At 47.1% G+C, this 22331-nt stretch overlaps 2 protein-coding genes across 5 annotated transcripts in view; both read right to left on the bottom strand.

Annotated features, from left to right (window-relative positions):
- The window catches only part of ARFIP1 (ARF interacting protein 1), a 125616-nt gene extending 113254 nt beyond the window's left edge, over window positions 1-12362 (bottom strand). The window contains 1 exon segment of the mRNA XM_085864158.1: window positions 12115-12362. The gene's annotated coding sequence lies outside the window, so the exon portion shown is untranslated.
- Window positions 12363-20874: 8512 nt separating this feature from the next.
- SMARCA5 (SNF2 related chromatin remodeling ATPase 5) overlaps window positions 20875-22331 on the bottom strand; it is a 72985-nt gene continuing 71528 nt past the window's right edge. For all 4 annotated transcript variants that reach the window (XM_085864136.1, XM_085864137.1, XM_085864135.1 and 1 more), the window contains exons 22-24: window positions 21892-22104; window positions 21616-21726; window positions 20875-21412 (exon numbers count right to left, since the gene is read on the bottom strand). In XM_085864136.1, coding sequence (XP_085720262.1) covers window positions 21356-21412; window positions 21616-21726; window positions 21892-22104 — 381 coding nt within the window. In that variant the 3' untranslated portion in view covers window positions 20875-21355. The remainder of the gene's footprint in view (window positions 21413-21615; window positions 21727-21891; window positions 22105-22331) is intronic.

Genomic DNA, 22331 nt, shown 5'->3' with positions numbered 1-22331 from the left:
CCCCCACCTCACCCTTCTCCCTCGACTCTCCCCCCCACCTCACCCTTCTCCCTCGACTCTCCCCCCCCACCTCACCCTTCTCCCTCGACTCTCCCCCCCACCTCACCCTTCTCCCTCGACTCTCCCCCCCACCTCACCCTTCTCCCTCGACTCTCCCCCCACCTCACCCTTCTCCCTCGACTCTCCCCCCCACCTCACCCTTCTCCCTCGACTCTCCCCCCACCTCACCCTTCTCCCTCGACTCTCCCCCCCACCTCACCCTTCTCCCTCGACTCTCCCCCCACCTCACCCTTCTCCCTCGACTCTCCCCCCACCTCACCCTTCTCCCTCGACTCTCCCCCCCACCTCACCCTTCTCCCTCGACTCTCCCCCCCCACCTCACCCTTCTCCCTCGACTCTCCCCCCCCCACCTCACCCTTCTCCCTCGACTCTCCCCCCCACCTCACCCTTCTCCCTCGACTCTCCCCCCCCACCTCCCCCTTCTCCCTCGACTCTCCCCCCCCCCCTCACCCTTCTCCCTCGACTCTCCCCCCCACCTCACCCTTCTCCCTCGACTCTCCCCCCACCTCACACCCTTCTCCCTCGACTCTCCCCCCCCCACCTCACCCTTCTCCCTCGACTCTCCCCCCACCTCACCCTTCTCCCTCGCCTCTCCCCCCCACCTCACCCTTCTCCCTCGACTCTCCCCCCCCACCTCACCCTTCTCCCTCGACTCTCCCCCACCACCTCACCCTTCTCCCTCGACTCTCCCCCACCCAACTCACCCTTCTCCCTCAGCTCTCTCTCATGCACAGATCTATCCCCTCTCATCTTCCGTTGTCCTTCCCTTCCTCCCGCCCTTGGTTCACTGAAGGTTGTGGTGAGACAGTTGTGCTGAAACAACTTGCCTTTTCCTCATGGAAAGCAAACCCAACTGAGGGTAATCTCAGTCCCTTCCATAAAGCTCGGAACAAGTGTGTATCTACCCTCAGGAGAGCCAGAAAACAACATCTTTCTCATCTCAAGTCTGAACTCTCAAACCTCTCTCCCTCCTGCAAATCCTGGTGGTGTCTAATCAAATCTGTTTCTGGTGTATGTTCCCCCTCCATCCCCTTCCTTTCCTCAAATGGCCACACTGCTGACACCGCACGTGAGAAGGCTGAATGCCGAAACTGTGTTTGCATCTAAATCTTGTGTCCCAAACCCATCGCTTTCTGTTCCCACCTTACCCAGTCACACCCAACTGTCCCTGGACTGTGTGTCCTTTTTTTTTTTTTTTTTTTTTTGTTGTATACCTTGGTCGAGGCTCGTATGAGAGCTAACACACAGCTCGCAGCAAGGAGGCATGAGACAAGAGGGGCGGGAGTGGAAGGGACAAAACAGTGGGGAACAGACACATTAGGTGAACTGTGGAAGGGAGAGGGATGGGGATGGGACGGGGAACATGGCGAAGAGAAGATGGACATTTCAGGGACTTTCAGGAAGGAAAGTAGGAGAAATGAAGGAAGTGGGCTTGGGTGGATTATCGGGGGTAGAAAAGATCGAGGATTTGGATGGGGGAAGATAAGAGGTGGTGGTGAACAGCTGTTTTGAAAGCCTGGAGGGAAGAATGGGAAAGAATAGAGTGAGGAAGTTTATTCCAAAGGCAGGAAAAAGAGGAATGAAAGAGTGAAGATGAGCAGTGATTCGTGATGTTGGTAGTTTGACCAGATGGGGGTTGTTGGTGGACCTTGAGCGCCCTGTGGAAATGTGGTGGGGACAAATCGCAGAGAGAGCAGGGGGGCAAGGCTGGAGAGGAGTCGGTAGAAGACAGAAAGACCACCGACCAACCTGCGGTGATTGAGTGAGAGGCCCAAAGACTCAGCTTCATTGCGGGAGATGCCGATGATCTTAAATGCCCTGGTTTCGACAGCGTGAAGCCGAGAAAGGTGGGAGGCAGGAGCACCAGCCCAGAGGGGAGAGCAGTACTCCATCAGGCTACGGACAAAAGCTTTGTAAGTGGTCAGGAGCTCAAGAGGGCCGAGGAAGGACTTAGCACGACGGAGGATTCCCAGTCGGCGACTGGCTTTTGAGGCGAGGTTGGAAATGTGACTTTCCCAGGAAAGGTCATGGCAGATAGTGAGACCTAGAAGCTTGAAAGAAAAGACTTCTTCCAGAGGATTGTTGAGAAAGTGGATGGGGGGGTTTTGTAAACGGTCCTTTCGAAGAGACATAGTGAGAGTGTGAGATTTGTCTGTATTGAAAGACATGTTCCACGTGTTGGACCAGTTTGTGATTTTATCCAGATCTGCAGTGAGTGAAGAAGCTGCTGCTTGCCGGTCTGAGGGATGACAGATGGTACGGCAGAGGGTGGAGTCATCGGCAAAGAGAAATAGAGGATTTTCCAGAGAGTCCGAGAGATCATCCGAGAGATCCGAGAGATCATTGTCCTTTTCTCCTGACAAGGTGGAGAGCTTGCAATCAAACCTCGATTCAGATTCTGCAACCGGTGCAGACGGCATCAGCCCACGTGTCCTAAAAACCGGCTCCTCTGCTCTTGCTCACCCTCTCTCTGTTCTATTCACCCTCTCATTTGCTCAAGGTCATCTGCCATCTGCTTGGAAATCAGCAAACATTACTGCCTGCATAAAAAAGGTGCAAAAAACAGATCCCTGCAACTACAGACCAATCAGCCTTCTCCCAATCATTAGCAAGGTTATGGAATCCATCATCGCTTTAGACAGTAAATCCTTCCTCTTCTCCAATGGCTTGATTTCCGATCATCAATTTGGTTTCAGACCAGGTCACTCTACCCTGGATATGCTGCTTCTGTTCTCCCAACAATGGATGGAGATCCTCAATGCCAGACATGAAATCAGAGCCATATCCTGAGACATATCGCCTCTCTTCGATACGGTCTGGCACCCTGCCCTGTTCACCAAACTCTCTTCCGATGGTTTCCAAAGCAAAATCCACTCATCGCCAGGGGTTTCCTTAGAAGCCGGTTACCGGCGACCCGCAGCCGTCTACTCAGAGAAAAAATGTCAAAGGTCGCCGCCTACTTCAGCACCGATTTTTCTAATTCTTTTTTTTATTATTTTTTTTTTTGTCACCACGAAATCTCTACACCCCCTGTTTTGAAATCCGAGACGAAAACACATGAGTATTTCGATAAAAGCGGGCTTACTTCTACTGTTAGTACTCTCGCCAGGTCTAGCACAACACTGAACTAAAAAGAACACAAGCAGCGAAAACCGCCTCCTGCAATGGAGAGTTCTCTGCTTTAGCCTCGTTTTAGACTGTTGGCCTGATACCCTGATTCCATACAGCAATGACCTCAAGAAAATAAACTTTGTAGGCGTCGCAGTTTCGGTGCCGCAACGATGGCATCGAAACGAAAATCTCTGTTTGACTTTGGATTTTCGAAGAAGTCCAAAGACAAAGACTGCAGAAGTCCAAAGTAAGCTTCTGGCCATCAGTAATGGGTCTAAACTTGCACTGTCGCGAGTGCGACGTTGTTGTTTCACGAAACACGCGTTTCACCTCGTCCATTTTGAGCTTTTATCAAGTGATGCGGCTCCAAAATACACGGTCACCCTTTGTGCCTTTTTAATTTATAAAGTAATTCGCCTGTAAGCTGAAAGCAGCTTTTGTACATCTTATTATTCGTGGTTATTTGCACTGAAAATCGCTGTTTATTCACTGAAGTGAAGGCCAAGTATAAGCAGCTGTGAACTGGCCAACTGAATACTGGTACCGCAGGTACATGGATGTACCATAGACTTGCGAGCATTTTTTGATGGTATAACAACACGATATTGGCGGATAATGTAAGGTGGAAGTTTAACAAAATTGGGATTGTGACTGTGACTCGGTATTCACACTTAGACTGTTTGATTGGTTGACTGATTGAAGCTTGCTGACGTCGAATAAAGAAATTATCAGAAAACGAGTGAAGTTAAATATATGTTTATCATTCATTTTCATACAATAAACTAGTCTAAAGTTATAAGTTTGAGCTGTTTATAAAATCAAAACAAAACACAACTGGAGGGGGAGCACTCGGAAGAGAGCAAAACCTCCGCCGCCAATACTGCTAGGTCACTCAAGTGAACCTGATATCCTATTCATTCAATTTGACGTCAACAGTACTCACAGAGTTATAGTTTGCAACTTTCCCTTTTACTTTTAACTTTTACATACTCAATTCATTCGTCATAACTGGATTCCTTGAGACAGAAATTGATTTTACGTGGGTATATCCACCTGAAGTTCCAAAATCAGCCGCAATTATAATTTTGGCATGTTTTTTGTTGGAAATCACTTATAACATGTAGAAATGCAAAAAAAAATAAAATCGAAATTTTGTTGAAAAAAAATTTGCAAAATTTTACTTTTCTCCAACAATTTTTTTTTTTGGGGGGGGGTGGAAATCACTTAAAACATAGAAATGCAAAAAAAAAAAATTCTAATATTTTTTCAAATTGGCCGCCATATTGGATTTTGGACCAAGTCCAAAATCTAATGGCATGATCCTTGGACCATACCTAACCCCCCCACCAAGTTTTGTCGAAATCCGTCGAGGAGTTTTTCCGTAATACGGTTCACAAACAAACAAACAATCAAACAAACAGAAAGGGGTGAAAACAGTCACCTCCATCCATCTTCAATGGCAGAGGTTAATAAAATAATTATAAACAATATTTAACAAAGTAAAATGAAATCGAAGAGGGGAAATATGCATAAAATGAATGAAAGAAAAAATAAAATAAACCAATGTCACCCGCAGGGTGACCCGTATCTTGCCAAAAGGTGACCACGTGTGACTTCTTTAAGGTCACACTGAGGTGAACAGAGCTGCTATCCACCAGGAACGACTCCTTGAGGAATATCTGCCTACGAGAGATTTCGATGAGAATCGTTCTACAGAGTAACCATGAAAAATATGCGTTTGCCTCATAACGTCACCAAATGACGTCATAATGTCTCAAGCTTGACATATCTAGAAAGCACTCATCGAGGTGTTCAATTTGAGGTATGAGACGATATCGTTCCTAAAACTTGAAAATTTGACCTTGGGGTCAAATATGTTTGACCTAAGGTGCTAACAATGAAGGTCAAGGCCAATCACCACCAAAAATTAATCAGCTGAGCGCCAGACCATGAACTATATTCCCATGAAGTTTGAAGACTATCCGATCAAAATTACTCAAAAAATAAGGTTTTCGTCGACTCCCCTGATTTGCGACAAAGTGACCTTGACCTTTGACCTTGACCTTCAAAATTGTATGCACTGAATGGGTCCTCTTTTGGCCTCTGATATGCGAAGTTACAAAAATTCCCAATGATAATTGTGCTCTGCAGAATTTTTTATACGTGATTACAGACACAAAAAAAACCATACAAGCTGACTAACATATCTTGCAAAAACTTCGTTTTGGCAAGATAAAAAACCACCTGTTTTTGTGGAGTTTTCCACCCCAACAGCATGATAATATGAGAACTATTTCATGTTAGAAATCATGCTAGAATGCATCTCCAGCCATCTAGGATCCTCCGGCTTCCAGGGCCCGCCTCGGGCCCTGGACCCCGGCCATACAGCTGTGCTCGCTTCACTCGCGGTGATGGTAACCTGCTACTTTTTAATGGTAGCCTCCTACTCCAAAAAATAAGGAAACCCCTGCTCATGGCTCCCAGAATTCCTCTCCTGTTGCTGCCAACGTGTAGCCCGAAATAGTCCTATCATCCCCTCTTCCTGTCCAGGCTGGAGTTACTCACCCTGTTCTTTTTCTGGTTTTCATCAATGATCTCTCCAACTCTCTGGAAAATCCTCTTTATCTCTTTGTTGATGACTCCACCCTCTGCCGTACCATCTGTCATCCTTCAGACCGGCAAGCAGCAGCCTCTTCACTCTCAGCAGATCTGGATAAAATCACAACCTGGTCCAACAAGTGGAACAAGTCTTTAAACCCTGAAAATCTCACACTCTCACGATGTCTCTGAAAGGACTATCTGGAACCCCCCCCCCCACCCATCTATTTTCTCAACAACTGTCTCAAAGAGGTTCAGTCACTCAAACTCTTGGGTCTCATTCTTAGCCATGATCTTTCCTGGGAAAGCCACATTTCCAACCTGGCCTCCAAAGCCAGTCACCGACTGGGCATCCACCATCATGCAAAGTCCTTCATTGGCCCACCTGAGCTCCTGACCACATGCAAAGCTTTTGTCCACAGCCTGATGGAGTACTGCTCGTCCATCTGTACTGGTGCTCTCACCTTTCTCGGCTTCATGCTGTGGAAACCAAGGCATTTAGGATCATTGGCATCTCCCACAGTGAGGCTGAGTCTTTGGGTCTCTCATCCTAGGAAAGTCGGTGGTCCTTCTGTCTTCCACCACCTCCTCTCAGGACTCACGCCCCCCTCCCCCACCGCTCTGTCAAAGTCCCCCCCATATTTCCACAGGGCGCTCAAGGTCCGCCAGCAACCCCTTCTGATAAAAAAAACAAAATCATGAATCACTGCTCACCTCCACTCTTTCACTCCTCTCTTTTCCCACCTTTGGAAGAAGTTTCCACACACTCTTCAATCCAGGTCTTCAAAAAAGCTGTTCACCACCATCTCTTATCTTCCCCTATCCAAAACCACGGTCTTTTCTACCCCCCGCTAATCGACCCTAAACCCACCTCCAACAAATTCCCTGCTTTCCTTCCTAAAAGTCCCTGTGGTGTCCATCTTGTTTTCCCTGTGTACCCCACCCCATCCCTCTCCCTTCCACAGATCTCATGTCTCTGTTCCCCACTGTATTATTTCCTTCACTGTCCCACCCCTCATCTCCTGCTTCCCTTGTTATATGTTCTGTGTGCTAGCTCTCATACAAGCTTCGTCGACAGTGTGTACAAAAATAAAAATAAATTAATTTTAAAAAGATCAGAGAAGTGAGCGACCAAGAGGCAAATGGCAACTTTGAAAGAGCTACAGGTCTTTATGGCAGACAGGTCACTGTGTGCACGTGACAATATCCAAAGAACTCCACAAGTCTGGCTTGCACGGTAGGCCTCACCCCCTCCTCACCATTCTCACCATATGTATGGATGAGTGGGTGGCAAGAAGGAAGCCATTACTCAAAAAAGCCCACCTTGAGTCCTGTTTGAGGAATGCAAAAAAAAACTCTGGAGATTCTAAGCCATGTGGAAAAAAGTTTTCTGGTCTGACAAAATTAAGACGGAAATTTTTGGCATAAATGCAAAATGTTGCGTTATGTTTGGCACAAACCCAACACAGCACATCACCCAAAGAACACCATCCCTACTGTGAAGCATGGTGGTGGCAGCATCATGTTATGGGGATGTTTCTCATCAGCAGGGACTGGGTTATGGGGATGTTTCTCATCAGCAGACTCGACAAGAAAGCTGAAATTGGGACGGAAGTTCACCTTTCACTATGACAATGACCCGAAGCACACAACCAAAGTTCCACTGGAGTGGCTAAAGAACAAAAAGATAAATGTTCTTGAGTGGCCCAGTCAGAGCCCCGACCTAAATCCGATCGAAAATCTGTGGGATGACTTGAAGATTGCTGTCCATCAACGCTCCCCACACAACTTCACTGAGCTTGAACAGTTTTGTACAGAAGAATGGGCAAATATTGCCCAATCAAGGTGTGCAAAGCTGGTAGAGACCTATCGCAACAGACTCACAGCTGTAATTGCTGTCAAAGGTGCTTCCAGCAAGTATTAACTCAGGGAGGTGGACACTTATCCAACCAAGGTATTCTAGTTTTGTATTTTAAATAAATTTTCTGAAATTTATACAATTTGTTTTTCACTTGGAAGTTGTGGGTTACGATGTGTAAACTAGAAGGGCACTCGGTACTGCATGTACCTCCTCCCCGTAATGCCCGATCCACGAGAAGGTATCGGGCGCAATTCATTTTTGAGTACTATATCGTTTTTGGCACAATGTCTCAACGGTGAAGAATCACTTACAAAATTAAATAACTCATATCCAGATTCGGATTCAGATCTTCAGCAGAATTTAATCAATTCTTCCTTGTCAGACACACAACCTGTCCACAAAGTTTCATCCAAATCCGTCCACAACTTTTTGAGATTTCATGCTATATATCGTTTTTGGCTCTATCTCTCAATGGTGAAGAATCACTTAAAATATTCTAGTCGGCAGATCCGGATCCGGATGTTCACAAACATCGAATCAGTTCGTCCTTGTCTCACACCCAACCTGTCCACAAAATTTCATCTGGATCCGTCAACAACTATTGAGATATTCTGCACACAGACACAGGCAGACAAACAGACAGAAAGGGGTGAAAACATAACCACCTTCACCTTTGGTGGCGGAGGTAATAAAGGTGGGAAAAGTTTGATTTAATGTAATTTAATTCCAGGCAACTAAAGGTAAAAATTTTGAAAGGAGGGTGTAGATTTTCTATAGGCACTGTAAGCCGCACTCATGTTCTTGCTTAATATGTATGTACATCAGATTATTATGTCTGCCACCCACGGTGAAAGGTGGTTCGTTTTTCACCAGTCATCTGTTACTTGGCAAAATTGTTTTTTGCCAAATATGTTGGTGTGTTACGTTCATGTCTGTTTGTGTGTTTGTCGCACGATTTTTGGCCACAGTTTTCAAACAATCGCTCTGTACATTTTTGTGTACGTCGGTGACCAGCCAAGAACAGCAATGCATAATTTTGGTGAAGATCTGAATCCGAACCCGGATACAAGTATTGTTTATTTATTTATTTATTTATTAGCGATTCTTCACCATTGAGAGATGAGACTAAAACAATATAGCACGATATCTCAAAAAGTTGTGGACGGATTTTGGACGAAATTTGGTGGGCAGGTTGCGTGTGAGATAAGGACGAACCGATTCGATTTTGGTGAAGATTTTTTTCAGGTGACTCTTCACCACTTAGTGATGGTGCCAAAAACTATGTATTGCATCATATCGCTATAAGTTGAAGACGACTTGTGACAAGACTCGGTGGAAGAGTTGGTTGGGTGACAAGAACAAGCAGATTTGATTTTGGTTCAGGTCCGGATTCAGATTCATCCCCTCAGTGGCATACAAAATGTAAACTGTTCAGCCTGGCGGAGGGGGGTATGTGCTCGATTGAATGCGTTCCATTTCACGGAGTGTCACTGTGAGCAATTTTTATCTTGCCAAAACGAAGTTTTTGCAAGATATGTCAGTCAGCTTGTATGTTTTTTTGTCTGTAATCACGTATAAAAAATTCTGCAGAGCACAATTATCATTGGAAATGTTTGTAACTTTGCATATCAGAGGCCTATAGAGGTCCCTTTCAGCGCATACAATTTTGATGGTCAAGGTCAAAGGTCAAGGTCACTGTCGCAAATCAGGGGAGTCGACGAAACCCTTATTTTTTGAGTAATTTTGATCGGATAGTCTTCAAACTTCATGGGAATATAGTTCATGGTCTGGCGCTCAGCTGATTAATTTTTGGTGGCGATTGGCCTTGACCTTCATGGTTAGTGCCTAAGGTCAAACATATTTGACCCCAAGGTCAAATTTTCAGGTTTTAGGAACCATATCGTGTAGTACCTCAAATTGAACACCTCGATGAGTGCTTTCGAGATATGTCAAGCTTGAGACATTATGACGTCATTTGGTGACGTTATGAGGCAAACGCATATTTTTCATGGTTACTCTAGAACGATTCTCAGAGGTAGATATTATGGCAGATATTCTTCAAGGAGTCGCTCCTGGTGGACAGCAGCTCTGTTCACCTCAGTGTGACCTTAAAGAAGTCACACATGGTCACCTTTTGGCAAGATACGGGTCACCCTGCGGGTGACATTGGCTTATTTATTTGTTTGTCTGTCTGCTCACTTACAGCCTAAACCGATCAGCCAATTAGTCTGAAACTTTCGCAGATGGGAGGCAACATCCCTGTGGCAACGTTTTGGAACATTAACATCGGCCCAAAGGTAAATAAAACATCAGTCAAACGTCAACATCGGCCAAGGGTCAGCAACTTCAGTGAGATTTCTAAAATCCTCAATTTTTATCCGATTCAGTTGAAATTTGAAGAAGATTTGCATATTTGGTCATGGAATTCAACCACCAATTATTTCTTAGGTCAATGGAGGCCAATGAGTCAACTTAGGAGCAAATCCTAAAATTTTCAATTTTCATTCACTCGAGTTGAAATTTGAACAGGATTTGCATATCAAGGCACTGATTTAAACCACCCAGTACTTTTGAGGTTGAAATCCAAACACGCCTAATTTCTAAAATTGAGAGATAGCACCAAAACACAGACACACACAGACACCTCAAAAAGTTGAGGGGACAAGTTGTGACAAAAGCTTGGTGGATGATTTGGTGAGGAGACAACAAGAAGCCGATTAGATTTTGGTTCAGCCCCACCACAACCCCCCCCCTCCCAATCCCCCCACTGAAGTGCAGTGCTAAATTGTTGCATAGAGACAGTGCAAGCTGTCAGAAAAGTGCAGTGCTATTTGGATGAAACGTCATGGACAGGTTGGGTGTGTGACAAGGACAAGGGGATTCGATTTTGGTGAAGATCCAGATCCTACAGCTATTATAGAGATTCTTCACTGTTGAGAGATGGGGTTGAGGTGTGAGGTGGGGGGGGGGGGATCGTTTTAAATGAGAAACTTTAATTCGAGCAATTAAACAATTAACATGTCTGGATGAAGGAATGGGGATGGGGCAGTATAGGGGGGGGGAGAGTGTGGGTGGGTAGTGTCAGGGGGCAGTATATGGGGTGGCAGTGTACAGGTGGGTGCGCGGGTGAGGGGGGACGCAGTGTGCGGGTGAGGGGGGGGGATGCAGCGCGCGGGTGAGGGGGGGGACGCAGCACGCTGGTGAAGGGGGTCGCAGCGCGGGTGAGGGGGACGCAGCGCGCGGGTGAGGGGGGACGCAGCGCGCGGGTGAGGGGGACGCAGCGCGCGGGTGAGGGGGGACGCAGCGCGCGGGTGAGGGGGGACGCAGCGCGCGGGTGAGGGGGACGCAGCGCGCGGGTGAGGGGGACGCAGCGCGCGGGTGAGGGGGGATGCAGCGCGCGGGTGAGGGGGACGCAGCGCGCGGGTGAGGGGGGGACGCAGCGCGCGGGTGAGGGGGACGCAGCGCGCGGGTGAGGGGGGGACGCAGCGCGCGGGTGAGGGGGGACGCAGCGCGCGGGTGAGGGGGACGCAGCGCGCGGGTGAGGGGGACGCAGCGCGCGGGTGAGGGGGGACGCAGCGCGCGGGTGAGGGGGACGCAGCGCGCGGGTGAGGGGGGACGCAGCGCGCGGGTGAGGGGGACGCAGCGCGCGGGTGAGGGAGGGGACGCAGCGCGCGGGTGAGGGGGACGCAGCGCGCGGGTGAGGGGGGACGCAGCGCGCGGGTGAGGGGGACGCAGCGCGCGGGTGAGGGGGGGACGCAGCGCGCGGGTGAGGGGGGGACGCAGCGCGCGGGTGAGTAGTGTCGGGGGTAATGTGTTGTGATGATAATCAAACCAACACAAAAACCTTCACAAGTTATATATTTATCATCGATGTTCGGAGGTCGAAAACACAACACAAACTAAAATTCCAATTATTTTTGCCTTTTCGACATCACCACCACCACCATCATCATAATAACCACAATCAACACCATCATCACAATCACCACCACCACTACCATCACAATCACCACCATCACAATCACCACCACCACTATCATCACAATCACCACCACCATCACCATCACCACAACTCTAGCCCTGCGCCTTTCTCTACAACTTGTTGGTGCCTCCAGTTACGGACGGGGATGTTCCCTCCTCCAAACACCTGTATCCCTGTTTCATTGCGAGGCCTGTACAGGTAACATGGACCTCCAGTCGAGCGAAGTAACATTTCGAGACTTTCCAACGGGTTTTAACCAAAACTCATTCATCAAGTAAAACTTCCACTCGGCCCACACAATGACACGTAACCAAGAGGCCTACAAGGCCAGACGACCGTCCTCCCCAAGGTTTCGGTGTTTCCTGATCCCCAGACGGGCCGCGGCTCCGTCCGACTCGACCGATCCCGCTGGTAAACCCGCTCGGCCCGTGACACAAAGATTCGATCAACAAACGGAGCCATCGGTGAGTATATTGGGGACGTCGCGTCGTGTCGAACTCACCACGTTCACCGTGCGGCGCCACAGGGCCGGAAGTAAAGGAACCAACACGATCCGACCGCCGGCTCTCACAGCATCCGGGAACCTTGACCCCCCTCGATCACGTGACTTTACCTCAGCACGTCCTTCTTCCTCTGATAAAACTTTCCACGCAATTCCACTCACAGAGATTACAATGTTCCTCGAATAAAGTCCAACATCAACATGAGTTGAGGAATAAAAATGGACGTCAGGACGAGGACGAACCAACCACGACGGTGAATTGTGATAAATTCCTTTGAGCAGCAACTCAATCACAATGGGACAACCCACTGGTAATAATAATAAAAATAAATAAATAAATAAAAATAAATAATAAAAACCCCACAAAACCAAATCGGCGATTTTCGGGAAACAGATTCAGCACCGAGTCACCGATCACGTGACGATGATTATGACGCAAACAGAACTGAAAACCCAGTCCGTGGGAGAAGTCCTGAGGTGTTGTCCTCCACCAGGGCAGATCACCGGATGACGAGATTGGGGCAAAGCCCCTCGGGACCCCCATTCCTTGATGATAGGAGGGAAACCACGGGGTAACCTTCCCGGGTCAGATTGCGGTCATGTGTGTCGGAGACCGGAGTGGTGCTGAGGTGTCTGTCGTCCACCAGATGGCGGTCTCCTTGGGTTACCCTGAGGTGGTCCCTTTGGGTGGGTGTCTGGAATGTCTTGTTCCCAAGAGAGGATGATCACCTGTCTCTGATGTCATCTGAGCTCAAGCGTTTGGACATCGGCATTGCAGCTCTCTCTGAGGTTCAGAGACCGGATTGCGGCGAGATCATGGTGGGTGGTTACACCTACTATTGGTCTGGGCTCTCTGATGGTTACCATTCCCAAGGAGTTGCTGTAGCTGTGTCCAATAAGCTGACTCCAATGATAATTGAGGTAACACCGGTCAACGAGCGTATTATGAGACTAAGGATTCGTCACTCCTTGGGTGTCATTTCCCTGGTCTCTGTTTATGCTCCGACTGAGGCGAGTGATCTCACCGTGAAGGACGCATTCTACGCCACGCTCAAGTCTGTGGTTGATCAGTGCCCCAGGTGAGATACTCTTCTCGTCTTGGGGGATTTCAATGCATCGACTGGAACCGATAGGGATGGTTATGAGACGTGTGTTGGTCCCCATGGGTCAGGAAATATGAACCAGAATAGCACTAAGTTCCTCGACTTTTCAATAAGTCATGGACTTACCGTAGCTGGTTCATGGTTTCAGCGCCCACAAACTCATCGCTGAACTTGGTATTCCAACGCTGGCGGTGTGCAAAGGAAATTGACCATGTCCTCGTTTATGGTCACGGGAGGATGATCCAGGACTGCAGGGTCCACCAGAGTGCTCAATTCCTCAATACTGACCACAGGCTTATTGTAGCATCTCTGAAGTTGCGGCTTAAATCCAGGAGAATGGTACCATCCCAGCCAAGGCTGGATGTTGGCAAGCTCAAGGATGAGAGGGTAGCTGAGGAGCTTGCAAATAGGCTAAGTGGGGATTTGGGGGGGGGGGTCTGTGTGCTTTGCGGAATCCTGAAGAGTTGTGGAGTGCCTTCAAGACCACCTTCCTTGATGTCACCGGTAGATATCTTGGAACTCATCATAGGGCGAAGAAAGACTTCATCTCCCAAGGGACACTGGATACCCTTCACCAGAGTCGCAGGGTCAAGCTTAATAGCAGACCTGAACTGTTCAAGAAGTTGAGGTATAAAACTGTACTTGCGCTAAGGGTGGATAAGGAGGCCTATGTATGAGGAACCTGTGAAGGGGTAGAGCATCACCTATAGTCAAGTGATTCTCGTCCTGCTTACAGGGGAATTCACGCATTGCGTTCATCCAAGCCCATCCCTCAGTGCACTGCAGTTCGAGTAGCGGGTGGTGGGATCTTGACAGGGGAGTCCGAAGTGAAGGCCCGCTGGGCCGGTTACTTTGAGCGGCTGTACCAGGCTAATACACCAGCTGTTGAGTTGGATGTTAGGGGTGTTACTATCCCTATTGCTGACCCTCCAATCAACTGTGGTCAACCTTCGTTTGTGGAAACACAGGCTGCGGTGAACCGGTTGAAATGGGGTAAAGCTCCAGGGATCTGTGGCATTCATGCTTAACTTCTCAAGGCTGGTGGAAATGCTGCACTCGTGTCGTTGCATGCAGTTTTGTGCTCTGCCTGGAACACAAGCATCATCCCAACTGACTGGAAGAGGGGCCTTGTTGTCCCTCTCTGGAAAGGGAAGGGTGATCGCCAGGACTGCAACAACAACCGAGAGGTGATGCTGCTCTCACTGCCGGGCAAGGTTTTTTGCTCAGATAATTCTTGATAGGGTTCGCCACTATCTGCTTGAGCAGCAGCGTCCAAAGCAGTCAGGCTTTAACATCACAGAAGTCAAGATTGACCATATCCTTGCTCTTCGGGTCCTTGCCGAACGCAGACGAGAGTTTTGGCAGGAGCTGCTTGCAGCCTAAATTGATCTCTGTAAAGCGTTTGATTCAGTGAATCGGGATGCCGTCTAGAGGATTCTTGGTCTTCGTGGGGTACCACGAAAACTGATCAATCTGATGTCTGAACTCCACTCTGGTACTGAGAGTGCTGTGAGATGTGGTGATACAATCTCCGACTTATGTCCAATTGTTACTGGAGTTCGTCAGGGGGTATGTACTGGCCCCCCACACTTTTCAGCACTTGCATGGACTGGATTCTGGGGAAGATGTCAGAGAGATCAAGCTGGGGTGCATCGTTTGGGAATGTCAAGATCTCTGACATTGATTTCACAAATGATGCAGTTATCTTTGTGGAGACTAGATATCCTTTTGGGGGCCCTTGAGGTGCTAAATGAAGAGTCGGAGCCACTGGGATTACGGATTTTCTGGGTCAAACTAACCTCACACACAATCACACAGCGAGCTGGGACTCGAACCCCTCTCTTTTCAGAGGTGGGACTCGAACCCCGCTCCCTTTACTGTACCCAGTACAGCACAGTGAGCCGAGTACCGAACTCGCTCAAGGTACGGCGAAGACTCAAACTGCCCGTGCAGAGATCCCTGATCTCTGTTCGGCCTGCAGGCTTAAAGCGGTCTCGAACCGCAGCGGACTCTAACCGCAGCGGACCCCCTCAGGCCTATCAATAAAATTCTCTGACATGTACGTTACCCGCTAAGAACAGGCCCGCTGCCCAGGAAAGGGTGAACACGCTCCGCTTACCATGCTCAAGCGATTGCCGTCCCTCCGGACCATGGACTGCCTCCAGGGATTTAGTATATCCGAGTCACGGCACCAATTGTTGTGGAATTTTGTTGTTAACCGTTTTAACCGACTCGATGTAAATCCTGTTACTCAACTGAAAGTCACAATTAATTCACTGTCCACAACGGAAAGTACATTACATCAGATAATTTTATTGACATAGTACTATGGAGTCCAAGCCACCGAGATGGTAAACATCTACATTGATTTGCACTAAGCTCAGATTACATTTCCTGGAATTTATATGTTCTTAGCAGGGAGTGGAGGGGGCTGATAAGCATTAGGCAAAATAACTCCAATTGCAATACGTGTCTACTAGGTGAAAAGCGAATGACATAATCATGGCAAAATTGCAACGTTATCAACCAGGTTACCTTGTTCCATAGCAAGACATTCCTTTTATCAACATTTCGGTCAAAAGACTCTTGGGTAAAGGGAAGCATAACTCACAGCCAATTCGATTTCTAGCATAAAAATTAAATTTATAAAGCACCAGCAACCATTACAGAAAGAGAGTACATTAATATAATTATTTTCTTCCACAGTGGGGTGCCACCAAAACTGATCAATCTGATGTCTGAACTCTACTCTGGTACTGAGAGTGCTGTGAGATGTGTTGATACAATCTCTGACTTGTGTCCAATTGTTACTGGGGTTTGTCAGGAGGTGTGTACTGGCCCCCACACTTTTCAGCACTTGCATGGACTGGATCCTGCGGAAGATGTCGGAGAGATCGAGCTGCGGTGCATCGTTTGGGAATGTCAAGATCTCTTGACATTGATTTCACAAATAATACAGTCATCTTTGTGGAGATTTGATATCCTTTTGGGGGCCCTCGAGGTGCTAAATGAGGAGTCGGAGCCGCTGGGATTACGGGTTTCCTGGGTCAAAACTAAGATCCAGTCTTTCAATGACATCTTGGATTCTGCTATCCTGTCTGTACCTGTTTGTGGTGAGTATGTTGAGGTCATGGAGAGATTCACTTACCTTGGCAGTGATATTCACATTTGTGCTGGTTGTGAGATAGAGGTCAATAGACATCTGGGTTGGGCTTTGGAGTCACGGATTGACTGGATCATGGGGTGTGGTGCTGTCGGTACCTGTGCAGCACGAAAATCCGAGTCTTCAGGTCCTTGGTGCTTCCAGTCTTGCTCTACGGATGCGAGACTTGGACTCTGATCAGGGATCTGAGACGGAGACTAAATTCCTTCAGTACCAGTTTCTTTGGAGAATCCTTGGTTATCGCTGGTCAGACTTTGTGTTCAACGAGCATTTGCTGAGAGACTCAAATGAGATTTGTTCCTGCATAGTCCGTGAGCATTAGCTGTGTTTGTATGGACATGTGGCTCGTTTTCCTGATGCTGATCCTGCTCACCAGATTCTCTCAGCGAGGGAGCCTCGTGAGTGGAGAAGGCCAATGGGCCAATCACATGCCTCGTGGTTGTAGCAGGTTGATCGGCATCTCAAAGAGATGGGGATGGCCCAGTCATCTGACTGGGGATGGCTAGACGGAGGCCCCCTGGAGTACCGGCGGAAAGTGGACGCAGAGACGCGCTGCTCCAGCACATGCTCCCAATCCTGACCTGTTTGTCGTCAATCTCGTTGACATCATTATACGTAAGTAAAAGGTGGTCCTCTTCAAACTTCCGATCATTCCATCAATGGGATTGGTGCTTTGTATGTCATAACTACTTGAACACGATTTATTACGAGGTGTGTATGTTTGTTGGTAGTCATGGTAAAATTTGGTGAGAGGAGGACCAATGTTTGTCCAATCTGTTTGAACATATTTGAAGTGATGGTGCGGTTACCACTAACTAAGGAAGGGCATTCCATATCTCAGTTACTCTTTCAATGAAACAGCTATTTTGGAGAGCCGTACAACTCCTCTCCTTCATCAACCAGAGTATCATGTCCTCTCGTTGCATGATATATCGCAGGAGCAAACAAGTGCGAGGGATCCATGGTGAGTGACCCGTTGATGATCTTGGAGACTTCGATCAAGTGTCCTCGTTCTCATCTGTATAACGTATCCAGTTGTGTGAGTCTTTCCTGATACGCAAGTTCACCGAGTTCTGGTAGCTGGCAAATCTTGTACCACTCAACTCCTCACCGTTGCAAACTAATGGACCAAACTGTGCTGGATTAGGGGAAGTGGTGTACCTCAACCCAGGAGTCAACTGATGGAATTCTGGGCCCTCGGGCAAAAGGGGTCTCTGGGCCCCCTCGATAACATTTTTCATGAGACTTCGACTTGGTGCGAAATAAAACTTTAATAAACAACGGTTTGTGCATAAATATGCAGAATAGTTATGAGACTGGAAATTGCATAGCAAGGAAGACTGGAAAGATTATGAGCAGTGCAAATGTCACAACCACCGCCATCCTGAGAGGTCCACTCGCAGCAGAAATGATGACTCGCGTGCTGTACCTACCTCAAGTTTGATTTATTTTGAGTTGAAAGTCAAAGGCGACGTGAATACTTTCTCAGATAAGCATAACACAACGCGGGCCATGGTGAATAATTCACTGGACCTAGCAACATGGTGGCATGTGCATTGAGAAAGGGCTGTGCGGTGGAGACACAACAGTGCGTGCAACGTGAATAGCCACAATCCTTCCAGTCTTATACAGTCCAATGGCTGCACCTCATGTTGCAGAGTACAGTACATACATAAAGCATGATGGAATATGTTTCAGGTAAATGGCCTGACACAGTATACAAGAAGAAGGAGCAATCAGATTGCAGACCCTCACCAGGACTTCTTTTGTGTGGCAAATGAATGGAAGGATGTACTAAATGGAAGGTCGTTGAATGAAAAGTGTAAATGGTCTCGTAAATGTATAAAGGTCAATGGTCTGAAAAGTTGGAAAGGTCGAAAGGTCTGAAAAAGTCGAAATGTGCCTAAAGCATCAAAATGGTCTTAAAAAGATCGAAGGGGTCGAAAGAGTATAATTTAAGATCTGAAGGGTTGGAATTGTTTGAAGAGGTCAAAAGGGTCTTAAAATGTCTAAAAAGGGTCTAAAGATCAAAGGGATCTCTGGGGTATTAAAATATCTGAAAGGTGTGAAGGTCTAAACTCTAAGGATATAAAGGACTTTAAGGGTCGTCGGTGTTGTAAAAGGTCAAAAGGTATCGAAAGGGTCTGAGGATTCTTAAGGGTGTAACGGAGTCTACAGATAAACAAACAGACCAAGAAATAGACGTCGTGCAGAGCACGATACTTGCAAAATCCACCCCCTCTCCAAAAGTTGCCATGGATACATCAAATTGTCCATTTCATCAAGATTATAATTGACAATCTTAATCAAAGCTCAGGTCAATCAGATGAAAATTGATTATTTTTCAGATTGAAATTGATGATTTTAGAAGTTTGACATTGAGTTGACTTTTAACCTTTTTTAACCTCAAATTAAGTTGGTTTTCCAATTCAGTGAGAGGAGAGGAGATTGGGACCAAACTCTGTGTAGACTGTTGGTGCTGCTTAAGCAGTCTCCTTGGCCATTGGGAACAATCCTGGACGGGTCGCCACTCCGACACAGTATACCAGCATGCTGGCACTCATTTTGCCGACCTCAGAAGGATGACAGGCTGAGTTAACCCCACCTGGTATTAATTCAACAGCAGAGGGGGATTAGAACTCAAGACGCTAGGATCCAAAGCCCACCACCCTAACCATTAAGCCAACACCAGGCATACAATTCAGTGAGGCACTGTGCAAATTCCGTTTAATTTTCAAGTCAATGGGATGAAATATTAAGATTTTAGAAATACGACCTCAAGATGACCTTTGACCTCAAAATCAATCAGCTTCTCAGTTGTGACTACCTCTACAAGTTGGTGAAGTTTCGTGAAGATCGGTTTAGAATTGTGACCTGTAGGCGGTTGACAGACATACACACAAACAAACAGAACTAGAGGGGGAGCACTCGGGAGAGTGCAAAACCTCCGCCGCCAATACTGCTGGGTCACTCAAGTGAACCTTATATCTTATTCATTAAATATGATGTCAACAGTGCTAATAGAGTTATAGTTCTTTTCTCCAACATTTTCTTTTTTTTTTGGGGGGGGGGGGGGGTTGGAAATCACTTAAAACATGGAGAAATGCAAAAAAAATACTTTTTTTCTCGAACGATTTTTTTGGGGGGTGGGGGGGACCAAGTCCAAAATATAATGGCATGATCCTTGGACCATACCTAACCCCCCTACCAAGTTTCGTCGAAATCCGTTGAGTTTTTCCGTAATACTGTTCACAAACAAACAAGCAAACAAACAAACAGAAAGGGGTGAAAACAGTAACCTCCGATCTGCGATGGCGGAGGTTAATAACAAAGTCGACCCACCTTCAATTTTGCAAGTAACATACTACTCCTGAAGCTGGCTGCCTATGGAATCCAAGGACGGATCCAAGGCAACTTTTTCGTCTCCTTTTTCGCCAACCAACCAAGCCGCGTCTCCTGAATTCCGGTACATCGTGGAACACCGCAAGGAAGTGTGCTCAAGCCGACATTGTTTGTGGCCTTCATTAATGACCTACTATCGGGAGAGCAGGAAAGGGTACAAATGTTTACGGATGACACGAAGATTTTTGTACCTGTAAGTGAGGCTGCAGACAAAGAAGCTCTCTAAGCAAACTTGGACAGAGTGGACGCTTAGTCTGACACAAGGCAACTCCCTTTCAATGAGTCAATTTGTGAGACCCTCCGCATAAGCAGGAGTAATCATTGTGCCAGGTACACAATGCAAGGAACTGAACCCCATAATACGGCAATAGAAAAGGATTTCGGAGTAGTTGTTGATGACAAGTTGAATTTTCACCATCATGTCTCAACTGTTGTCAGCAGGGCATACCAAATCCTCAGGATTGTTAAGAGGACATTCGGCCACATGAATATCAGAGGACCCACTCACTTGGAGTATGGTAATTACCTCTGGCATCAGAGGTTCAAACCAGTTGCAGACAAGGTTGAAAGGGTGCAGAAAGGGCCACCAAACTCATCCCCGGTAATTGCTATCTCAGCTATCAACAGAGGCTCAATGAACTGAACATGTATTCCCAGCTCTACCGCAGAAGAAGAGGGAACATGATCCTGGTGTATCAGATCTTACACAGAATACATGGTGTCCCAGATCTTTACCCAACAGCACGGCACAAACACCTGAGGACACTCCTTGTAGATCTTTAAAAAAGGAGCCACTGATAAGTCAGGAATAAGTTCTTCACACATCGGATAGTGGATGATTGGAATAATCTACCGCCGAGTACCGTAGAAGCCTCTTATATCCAGACATTCAAAAGTTTACAGGACGTCGTGACCGGGAGTCTGTGAAACACCAGGATGGCAGTTTATTGCTGGGTTGAGACCCAGACCAGACAGCTTAGACGCGAGTGTGCGCACGTCTTGAATACAATTTTATGGTTGAGTCGTTAAAATAATCGTCAAAGCATCGTCGACATGACGAGCACGTAAACATCACAGCAGCATCCAAAGAGATGCAGTATACATTGTTTTATTCGCATACTTGACAACGTAAAGAGCCAAAAAAACAAAAAACAAGTAAAAACAATTTTCTTTTAATTCTGACAGACAAAAATTTATATATATATATTTTTTTTTTCAGCATTGTGCCGCACAAACTTCATTTGGGCCTCAACAACACAAAGTATCAAGATAGACCTCTATTTTATCGTGAGTAATCACCAATGCTTCGAAAGATTCCGAGCACTCCCCGACAGACCAGGACGTCGCCTTATTCCGATCGTATCTTGAAAACCATCGACAGAGGGAAGTGATGCGGTTGGAGGGAAAAACCGAAGAGGTAAAATAACTACCGTAGTCCGAAACAGGGGTACGAAGCCTCACCCCGCAGAAAACCTCCCACGTGTGATTTGTACGGTACTCGTAAAAAACAAGATGGCTGTGCGCGTTGCGGAAACAACCCTGGCGGAGGGGAATTCGTAAGGGCTTTGTTTGTTTAAGACTTTGTTTTCTTTGTTGATTTGATGTCCATGGGGACTTCAGCCTTTCGCTTCTGCAGGTGTTTGGGGGGGAGGCGAGATGATGACAATATATTAAAATCGTAACATGCCAAGTTCATCGAAAATAAATGGGTTCGTGCACTTTATAATGGCAAGGTGGAATTTCTCAGCAAACTGTTCTGTTGAAGGAAATTAAAGTGTGGTAGCAGGTGCAAGAGTTTGAGGTCAACTCAACAATTAGGAACCAATGACTCACGACTCCAGGTTTAGGACCACGTCTTTTCTTTTCTGCCTTCTCCTTCTCTTCCAATTCAAGGTTCTCACGCTCAATCAGAGTGATGAGAGTGTTGCAACGTCGCTGTAACTCCTGTGAAGAAGATAGCCAGCTGAGTGTCGGAACAAGAATCGGGAAGGATTACAAACATGGATGGTTGATAAATATAGTCTTTGGCGCGCGCGCACGCACGCACGCACGCACGCACTGCAATTTTTGTCAGGCGTCCTTACTATTCACAAGTGACAGCTTCCTCACCATTGCAGTACGAGACTTAATGAACCAGTCGAAGCGGAACTGTGGCGATGAGCGGATGCACTGCCGCAACTCATCATAGACACTCTCCTTGTCAAAGCCCAGGCGATGCAACATACACACCAGGAAGCGGTCCTCCTCCTCAGTGTAATTCTTGCCCTTGTTGGTGCCATAAGCGATGCGCAACTGGTAGAAAGGTGCCCGGTACCTGGCAATCTGACAGGTGATGATCAAATCATGATAATCATAAAATCCCCCCCAGGTTCTGTTTTTTAACATGCAGTCACAATCAATGGTTATTAAGGTAAGGATCTTCACACAGTCAGCAAGGACGTGTTTTTTTTTTTTGCGTACTTCATGAATACCACGAGGATGCATCATTATACATTTTCACCTCACTTGCTGAAACACGTCTCGATCATCTATCGCAACATCAAACCTCA

This window comes from Eptatretus burgeri, chromosome 18, assembly GCF_056783735.1.
Source record: "Eptatretus burgeri isolate ZD-2024b chromosome 18, Ebu_testis_v1, whole genome shotgun sequence".
NCBI lineage: Eukaryota > Metazoa > Chordata > Myxini > Myxiniformes > Myxinidae > Eptatretus > Eptatretus burgeri.
The sequence above is the reverse complement of the archived record's forward strand: the minus strand, read 5'-3'. Positions and strand labels throughout refer to the sequence as shown.